The 10,893-nt window shown below is 31.3% G+C and overlaps 1 protein-coding gene across 1 annotated transcript; it reads right to left on the bottom strand.

The window, feature by feature from the left end:
• Positions 1-2,177: 2,177 nt before the first annotated feature.
• Positions 2,178-4,653, bottom strand: LOC106454477 (9-cis-epoxycarotenoid dioxygenase NCED6, chloroplastic-like). Its single transcript, XM_013896595.3, has one exon. It carries the CDS (start codon positions 4,178-4,180, stop codon positions 2,366-2,368), a length of 1,815 nt encoding a protein of 604 aa, XP_013752049.2. The 5' UTR covers positions 4,181-4,653; the 3' UTR covers positions 2,178-2,365.
• Between the last annotated feature and the right edge of the window lie 6,240 nt (positions 4,654-10,893).

Below are 10,893 nucleotides of genomic sequence, written 5' to 3'. Positions count from 1 at the left end.
ACTATACCACCTAAAAAAATGAAGTGAACGATGATAGAGAAAACCAAAATTAATTGATGTGATTTGGTGTTAGTTTATTTCTGCTATTGACAATTTATTGCAATGATCTTTTACTTTTAGTTTATTTTGAATTTGAAGTTAATTTATTATTCAAATTATATATTTAAATATTTGTGAGTTTTATATCTTGATTTTTCTAGATGTCATAACTCTTACTTTGTTACAGAAAATTTTAAATAGTCTAAACTATTTTTTTTATATTTTGCATGTCAAATGAAAATAAAAATATAAAAACTAAAGTTAAGTATTTGTTAAATACTTTTTAAACATAGTACATACATATCGAAACTATTATTTTATGTTTTAAAAAACATTAAAAAAATATAAAACTTTTGTTTTTATATATTTATTTTCATAGTTAATATATTATTATATAATAAAATTAATTCATATATTAACCCGCGGTTCATCCGCGGTCGACCCAGTGACCCAGCGACCCGGTAAGTCGTCCGGTTCAGTGTCCGGGTAGGGTTTAAAAACATTGCTTTTTTGTGTTTGCTATTTTTTATTTAAAAACGGTGAAGAAAATATATCTTGTTCTCCCTATTTATTATCACTAATTGATAATTTTTCCTAAACATAATCAAATTAAAATACTTACTTTCTATACTACCATAAAATATTCAAACACACATCAACAACTATTTCTTACTTTCCAAATATATAATTGATATAAATACTAATTACTTCCTAATTTATTGAAATTTATATTTATTTTTTATAAATACGAAGACTAAACAAAAATATAGTTATTCTGATTTTTTTATAAATATATGATTTTAAATTTATAACTAAAACAAAAAATATTGGACCCTCTAAAATTTTGGATCCTGTTCGACCGCTCCACTTGCACGTGCTAAAAGACGGCCCTGCATGAAACCCTTAGTTTCTACAAAATAATTCTCTAAAGAACGTGTTTATTGTTAAAGGTAATCCCTTTTTTCTGGTAAACCCTAAAGGTAATCTTTCACTAAACATTTAACTACATATAATTCCTGAAAACATACTGGTCCATTATTTATTTGAAAAGGAGAGTTGGTGATTTTTTTTTTGTGGGCACTGGGCACAATTCCAATGTGTAGTGTCAAGGGCACAGTCGATGTCGTTTCGGGGCTATCTCATGTTTTGTTAGAAGTTCGAACATTGGTTGATATATAAAATCATTGGACTTTTTCTTGAGTTGGTTTTTATTTTTCTATGCGCTCTTGACTTTTTACGTATTTTTATGTTTTTTAACAGATATTTTAGAATACACATAACAAGTGTTCTACAAAAAAAAAAGTGACACGTTATAGACGACAACAAATTAAAAACTCATAACAAGTTGTTGTGTGAGTATAAACTATCAAGTATCAGTGGAAAATTTCTAAAACACATGGTTGAAGTATGTTTAATATAACTTCATCTCATTATCCTAATTTCCGATAGATCTGAATCCAAATTTAAACTTATTAAGATAGAGTCCTTAGTAAATAATTTTCTAATTAATATGTCATAAAACATATAATCAAATTGTTCTAAGACTTTTCCTCCCACAACGTTTGTTTTAAGTATTATATTAACAAGTGTTAAAAAGGTATAATATTAACAATGAAATAGATTTATTGCATCAATCACTTTTATGAAATATATATTCTCTAGAATATGTGTACATGTAGCTCCTGCAAACAAACAATTTGTCTATTGTACAAAGTTTCTGGCATAGTTCCAATGATCGAATTTTGGATATATTTTGAGTGAAATCATGCGGATGGCTGAAGAACGCTTACTACATCCCAAACAAAACAATTAACCGTGGCCCATGATTAAATTATTGATACTATATATAGTCACTTGGTAAGTGAAGGTTATCAAATCATTCATCGTTCTCGTGGCCGTTCTCATTGGCTGCACACTATATAATAAATGCTCATGCAACATAAATAGTTAGCGTTTTACGAAAGTGGTCCATTTCTATCTTAGTGCTAATGGTTATCGAAACTTTCAAATATACACATTAATATGGAGATTTGTTTTTGAATCACGTGTGAAATGAAAATACATGAAAGTGATATTATACCTATATTCCAAACTTTTTGTACACGCTAGGTTAAACCGAATACGGTAAGAGACTGAACTTTCTTTTTGATAATTCAGCATGTATAAATAACTAGAGAATCTTTCTATAAACAGTAATTAAGTTAACAAAGCCAACAACGTCTCCCTTATTAATTCTTATACACAAATGATATACTAACAAAGCAATTAAACACAAAATATTAAAAGGAGGGTTTGCAGAATTATGAAAATACTCCTACGTCAGAAATTAAACTTGTTCCTTCAACTGATTCTCGCTCACGAACGTTCCGTGGAAACCGTACGGTACTCTCTCCGGTAGTCGCACGGCCGCTACTTGCTTCATCTCCGATGCGTCAACTACCACAAACTCCGACTCATCTCTCTCTTCGTCCCTCACAAACCCCATTACATACCCTTCGTCTTCTCCTTCTCCGTCCGCTACGAAATACGGTTCGCCGCCGAACCGGCCCGGTCCGTATTTGAATTGGATAACGGTTCCGTTCTCTAAATCAACTTTTGCGATGCCACTGCATCTCGGCCAAGGATCCGCTACCGCTAAATAAACGAACCGGGTTTTTCGGCCCAGGAAATTCCGGTTTACTTGACCCGCTTCTAAATTCATCCCGGTTACAATAACCTTCCGGTTCGATTCTTTTGTCCGCAGGTTTAACCGTATTTCAGTTAATTCAATCCGAGTCGGTTCTCCAGATTCGCTGAAAATCGTATCGGGCGGGTTCATGCACGACCCAATGACGACGATAACCGGGTCACCGTCCTCGGCTATCTCTTCCCACGCGTTCCATAGATGGAAACAGAAGCAGTCGGGTACATCGACCCAATTTACACTCGACCCGGTCGGATCCTGTTTTGACAAAACCCCGAATCTGGACATCTTCTCTTTGTCGTAGATAACCGGTGACCCGCCCCGAATCATTTCGGATAATTTGAATACCATTTGCTGATCTGGGATCACGACAAAATTTTCGGTTATTGCAAAATCGTGAATCATCGTGGGTTGCTCGAGTGTGATGTCAAGGTCACGTGTCTTTTTCCCGCACGTGTCGAATTTAAGATATTTGAGATGAGGTTTCTTCAAAACGTTGTAACTCAGCGTGTGAAGATCTCCTGTGGTAGGGTCCACTTTAGGATGCGCTATTACTGGACAATCAATCTGTTCATCGAATTGGAACCGTCCGATCGTCTCGAGATCTCCATGGCCGTTGATCTTCACGTGGTAAGGGAGATCATCCTCTGACATGGCTAATAATCTTCCGTTAAAGTAAACGACGCCGGCGTTAGCTACACCCATGCCACGTGTCGCGTCCACAAGACCAATCTCAGCTCGAGCGGCGAATAAAGCGAGTCGAGCCAAACCCGAGTGACCGTGAAGCTCGCCGATGGGTTTAGGGAAAACCGACCGGCCAAGCTCGGCTTCCTGAACAAGCCGGTTTGTTTTAGTGTACCGGCAGCTGTAACTAACCCGGTTATCAGAACCGATGCTAACTGCGTGAATCATTCCGTCACCGTCAAACAAATGGTGTCCACCTAACGGCGGAAACATAGGATTAGCGCCGTTACGGATGTAGACTCCACGTAGACAAGGAGGAATATTACCGATGACTTCTAAACCGTTTTGAACCGGACATTCATTAACGGGAGCGAAATTTCCAGATAATTGAATAGATGGATCGGTCGGTTTAGGTAGCGGGTGGTTTTGTTCCATTGGTACAACGAGGGAGGACTCGATTTTGTCGAGCATGGAAGCTGCTAGCTTCTGGAGAGGGTTTAAGTGATGATGGGTCGGCTTGAGCTTAACCGGAGACGGAGGTGACGTCGCCGGTGAAGTGAGGAGAGGAGGGAAGTCTGGAGGTTTTGTTGTTTTCTTGAAAGGGTTATTAATGAGAAGTTGGGACTTAGTAATATTTGCATGCTTGATTTGTGGGCGTAAATGAAAACGTGAGGATGTTTCCGGCGGAAGAAGATTGGAGCGGAGAGAGTGTTGCATGGTGGCGAGGTCAGAGTGGAGTGAATGATATTTTGCATTGTAAACATGAAGGAGCATGGTCACGTTTTATAAGTTGTTTTTTTTCTAAAAGATTTTTTGGTTTGTTTTTGTTTTCTCAACCTACTAGCGGTTGAATTTAAAAATAAAAAAAATTTAGTAGAGTATTGACATGTGGCAAATAATTATCTCTATTATATTATTAAAAATTTACAATATAGATAACTATTGATAAAACCATACGTCTATGCATATATCATAATTACTCTAAGATATTTGTGTATTTAAATCCAAAACAAAGTTAGTGAATCTTTTCAAAGAGGTGGGAGCCTATAGGAATAAATAATGTGCTTTACAAATAAATGTATTGTCTCATGTTTAAGAAGATTTTGGGGAAACTAATCTATTAAATGAAAGAGAGTATATATAAATAACTCCCGTTCGGAACTACGTTGGTGCTAATCGGACGGCAACTCCGAACCTAACGAGTTACCAGAAAATCAAGGAATACTCGGAGATTACGCAGAACCTAATTTTAAATATAATTTAATACATATATAATATATTCAACTAATTTTAAACATGATGATACATGTTTTTAGACATAATTATATAACTTTTTATATATAATTTTAAACATCTTTTTTTTTATTCGTCGAATATTTAGATTATGGTATGTTTGGTACGAAAAAATCCTTAAATGCAGTAATTATGTGTTTGTTTTGGGTTTAATAGCTAATTGTAATTATTTAGTATTGAATAATTATGTAAAGACTGTCAATAATAAGTAAAAAATAATCAACCGTATTTCAACTTTACACAGACAAAATATAAAATAAAAATTTAGATGTCAACGCGGAAATTAGACAGTCTTACGCGGATCAACGCCGGACTACACTGATTTGGGCATATTTACCGGTCATCCGAACAGGGACTATAACTGGTATAGTATGACTTGGTAGGTGTCGAGGTCTGTGTGTTTTAACACTAACGTAAACTTCGTGTGGTGTGTTAACAAAACTTCAACGTTTATTACTAATATGGAGTGGATGGTATATCTAACTGCACGCTCAAAAGTTAAAATCAATTATTCTTATGTGCCATGGATAATGTGGAGTTGCTGTTGGAATACATTTGGGAGAGATGGTAGTGGAAGCTTGATGAATGATGCGTAAGATGACAACTGAGGAATATGCTTTCTGTTTTTTCTTTTGAAGAGAAGACGGTCCGTGAGAGTCGGTCAGGCTCCTGGTTTATTGAAGAGAATTTTGGCCCTATAACCATTAAAAAAAACTAACCATCCTTCCCTTTTCTTTCTTTCTTTTTCTTCCTATATCCCTCTAACTCATGGTTAGTTTCTTAAATTTAATTTTTTTTAGTGCCATTTCACCTTTTATTCAACTGGTTCAGCCGGAAATTTTTGGTATGAACTAATTTGACTTTTTCCAAACGTAAATAACACAATATCTTACACTATAGGAGTTTGTATTTGGGTGCAACGATGATATTAAGTACAAATCATAGCCTATTAATCTTGACCAAAGAAATTAATCTTGATCAGTAACTGCACTACATCTATCTTTTGTTTTGCAGTATTAACAAACTGCAACAATGCGGAGATTCGAATATTGTTTTGTTCTAAAAGAATATTTGCATCAAGCCACTATTCTAAATGGCTAGTGTCTTTATTGATATTTTCTTGTGTAGTTATGTCATGATCTCGTAATAAACCAGGATGAGCTCATGGAAGCACCGCCAACTCCACCACGTGGGTTGGGTTTCAAGGCAAAAAGAGAAGACTTCAAGGAAGATATATCATTCTAGTTTCAAAAATAAATAAATAAATAAATAAATATATATATATATATATATATATCATTCTAGATAATGCTATTTTATTTTATTTGTATCTAAAACAACCACATTTCTATTTTCTTATTAGATATTATAACTAATAACATGTTTGTAATTGATTGCATATTATTGGATAAATTTATAATATATTTTTTTCAAAATATATTGGTAAAAACTGTATTTATTATATTTTGTTTTTTTCAATTTTCTTTTGAAAGATTATGGGTAGCCAGTCTCTTATATTTAGTGTTGGAAGTTGCAAATTTTTGGTTAAACATGGCTCACTAATCATTTCTAATTTCCAAAGTGTACACATTATAAGTTCATGCTTGATTAACAAATTAATCGGACGAGGACAAAATTGAAATACCTAAATAGTGGACAATGTGATGAGTTCAATCTGCATGTTATGGCTTTGAGTAGTTACCCCCAAATAATATTGTGCATATACATGTGATTCAAATCAGACTATTGGAGGAAAGAGCTAAGTAGTCCATGCATAGTTATTAATTTTGGTTAAAGAGATCATATTTATTAAAAAAGAATTACACGTCGTTTTAGTACATGGTGCCGAATCAGGCCAGTTGGAAATAGTTTCATCACTAGACCACACTCGGTGAAAGTAAAGTCCACGTTATGTAAGTGAACACAAACTGACGACAAAAAAAAAGAGAGTGAACACAAACTGCATGTGGGCTCATAGGTCGAAAATGTGAAAAACCTAACCTGGTCCACGTTTTCTGCCTTGTAAGAGTTAAAGACATACTTGTTTATGTTATATGTTAGCGCAGATCGCAGTGAACTTATTCTAACATGGATAAGAAGAGAGGTTGAATCAATTGATTAAAAGGGCCTATTTAATTGCCACAAGGATTATGCCTGATGAAGTGACCCTGTATAAATTAAAAGACGAGTTAACTTGACAGAGATCGTAAAAAGAAAAATTGAAAGCAACCAGAGGGAATACGATACCCGCATAGCAGTACCCAAATTTCTAGCATTGGCAATTGCTTAGAGATTCATCATGTATTCATTCCTGTTTACTGTTGAGATCAATGCATTAATCAAGAGAGATCCTTGACTGGGCGTTTTCCGTAGTTTTTTAAACGAATTGAATTTGTTTGAGTTCCGTTAAAATTAGTGAAGTTAAACTGTTAAAGTCTCAAAAACTATTTGTCGACAGAGAATCAAGAATATATATTACCTTTACTAACATTGATTATGTCTTAGTTAAAGTGACTGGTTGTAATAAGTAATAAACATGAGACATGCGAAATTAGCATGTCCATCCATGTAAATGAATAAGAAAAAGAATGCAAAATTTTCAATAAAAGATCGATTTTAAAACCAACTAGATTTTGACCCGCGCTTAGAAAGCGCGGGTTTATTTCTTGAATTTAATAATTTTTAATATAAATTTTTATATAAGATAGTTTATAAGTTTGGCCATATTATTCGGAACCGAATAATCAACCTGTACCAAATTGAAAAAATGAAACCAAACTTGAACCAAAATTTATAAATAACCGAACATATTATATATATCTAGAACCAAGATAAATAGATACCTGAATTTTTAAAATATAAATTATATATCTACAAATATTAATTATATGTAATTTCTAAATAACCAAATATCTTAAATATACTATTTATAAGCTGAATTATCCAATAAAAAAAATTACTCAAACATGTTTTTCAAATATTAAAAAAAATATCTTAATAAGTCGTCAACATTCAGTCTAATTTTCCACTAAAAAGAACCAAAACACCAATAAGTGGTATCCACAGTCAAACCAGTAAACGCAGTCACCATATATAATCTAGTTTCAATTTAATAAAAATCCATTATTTAAAATCCTTTAAAATCTAAAACACATATTAACTCGTGAATCTATACCAGATGACATGGTAAAAATCTAAAATAACATGATAATATTTTTCAAAATTTGATTAAATTTCTCATATAAATTTTACTAAGATATAAAATTGAATAAACTACATTTTTTATGTTATACATTCTAGTTTATAGGTTTTATAATGACTATATTAAGATTAAATTTTTGAGTTTTAGAAATAAAATTATTATTAAGTTGAGTATAGTTGAGTTATCTATAAATGTTAAAAATAAATAATATATTTTATTTAAACATAAAAAACATTCTAAAAGTGCTATAATTTCCTGAGAAAATATTTATACAAATACCTTTCTCCTAATAAACCCAGTTGTAAAAGATTTTTATCACAAAAATAACTTAGGAAGGTTTAAAAAAAAAGCTATAATTTTGAAATATAATTAAGCTTGTTGTTGTACTGTGAAGTATTTCTCTAATCGTAATTGGAAGTTAATATGTTTTAACCGTAGAATGATATCATATTTTTAACTTTCTGTTAACCGTACTTGCATCATGTTTTTATGTTAGTTTGGGTCATAAAACATTTAATATGAATTAAAAGTATGGTATTGTTCAGACTTTAATTACCAATAAATCCAAATGTTTTTATAGTAACTGCTTTTGTTAAAGAAAAATGATCATGGGTTGTATGATTATTAAATCAGTTATAAAATAATCTGTTTTTCTTAATAGGTTTAGTGGCACAAAAGTAATATTCCAAAGAAAAATAGGAGTGAAATATATCAATGATTCTGAATTAATAATATTGATGTATAAATCTTTGGTGTATTATAGCAAGTTGAGTATTAAATATGAGCATTGGTTATTTTATAGTTAGAGAAATATAAGATAATTGATTAGTGTATAGTTAGAGAAATATATAAAGTGAGGCCAAAAAAATAGCTAAGTTTAATGAATAGGTCCAATAACTTTTTATAAGTAGATTTTTTGGAACTCCTTCTTTTTTAATAGTATAGATATAAGGACGTCAGTGATCAATACCAACACCAACTTTGCTACATGTCTTACTCTGAAGTTATATATTAAGGAGAATCTTGATGGCCCGTTTGGAATCTAGCTTCGAAATATATAGTTATTAAGCTTTGTATAATGCAACAAGCTCACATGAGACGACCTCATAACTTGGTAGCCAGACAAAATAAAGATGATGACAGAATCCTTAATTTACATTTGATGACATTGTCTCTTTCGGATTTTATAACGTTGTATTACGCGAAATTGATCTTGCTTCACGTGGTACGATTGTACGTGTAGGATTATAGTCGCTCCGACCGCTTAAGAACGACCAACACTTGGCGTTATGAGATATCCTGAAAGGAGTAATTCTATTTCACGTGTCAATATGTAGCTTCTTAGGGAAACAATCTCACGGCGTCCAACTGTATTTTAAAGAATATGATAGTCAATTAAATACCTATATGTAGGATATTTTGAATTAGTTTGTCTTATTTGACTGGTATATAATTAAATAGTAAACTAATGAAATGGCTAGATGAAAAATTAAGTTTTAAAGGAAAATAAAATATTTAAACTAATATATATATATATATATATATATAACATAACTATAAAACAGCTGAATAAATAAACGTAATTTAGCTGTAAAACTAAAACATGAAATAAATTTTAAACTATAACTTTTCAAATTTTATTGTTCTACATATTTTTATATCATACTCATTCCGTTGTAAAATAATTCATGTTTTAGAAAAATACTTCAAAAAATATTTTTACAGTTTAATGTACCTTTTAGTAATAGTGGTAAACTGTAAAATTTTTTTTTAAAAATATTATTTTATTAAATTTTATTGATTGAAAATTGTGAAAATAATTAATAAAAAATAATATATTTATAATCAAAATGTAACATGTTTTATCAATATGTATAAAATCTCTAAAATATATTTCAAAATGAGTAAATGGTATAAAGGTAAACGTAAATTATGAAAACTAAATACTATTCATTATCTTTAAACATGTATGATTAAGCTTGTTTATGTGTCAATGATGTTTTTACTTAATTCTATTTTTTTGAGAATGGATAATTTGATTGTATACGGTGTTTATTTATCAAGTTATCAAATTCATTATGCTTACGCGTGGACAAATTTTATTCTCTCTCCCTAATATGATATAGGAAAATGGTTTGAAGACAAAAATTATATTTAAAGAAACTTGAAACTTATCTGAATGAGGGGGCAGTTGTCACCAGGAAGTGTACAGTTCCAACATTTTCATTTCTGCATAGATTGCAATGCAGTGAATACAATCAACATTCCACAAGTGATCCTATGCAACAATGGAATATCATTTAGCATTCTACAAGTGATCCTATGCAACAATAGAACACACAACTGAATTATTCATATATTCTATCTAAAATATTATTGAAAATTAGAGATTTTTTTTTTGACTAAAAGATTTATTTATTTATTTTTTAATACGAACTTTTACACAAATATGAGGGGAGTAAGTCAAAATAAATATACGACCAGTTAGAATAAATTCAATACACTTGTTTCTGAACCTATGGAGTAAACACAATTTTTAATTATTATTTTACCGACGGAAAACAATAGTTCTCCTTTAGATATATTGATTAGTGATTGTGAGGTTTTAAATTAACGCATTTCATGTAATCTAATTATATGGTACTGGGGACATCAGTATTTATTTTGAAGTATGTGTTTCAATCAATTGTACATATATAGTGTTCCGAAAAAGAAAATCTCTCGTCTACATGAAAAAATTGCAATTGGTCAAAATGATTGATAAAAACATGAAAATAAGTTGTTCTTACATATATAGTGTTTTGAGAAAGAAAATCTCTTGTCCACATGGGAAAATTGCAATTGGTCATAATGATTAATAAAAAACATGAAAATAAGTCATTCTTAATTATGAAAATGGGAGATGACCGATCTGAAGAGGGATTTCAATTCCAGTATTGCAAAAGATCAATCAGTTATCTTGATTATTTGGAGATCACGATAAACAAATGTT

Source organism: Brassica napus, chromosome A7, assembly GCF_020379485.1.
Source record: "Brassica napus cultivar Da-Ae chromosome A7, Da-Ae, whole genome shotgun sequence".
NCBI lineage: Eukaryota > Viridiplantae > Streptophyta > Magnoliopsida > Brassicales > Brassicaceae > Brassica > Brassica napus.
Note: the sequence above shows the minus strand (reverse complement) of the source record. Positions and strands in the feature narration are given on the sequence as shown.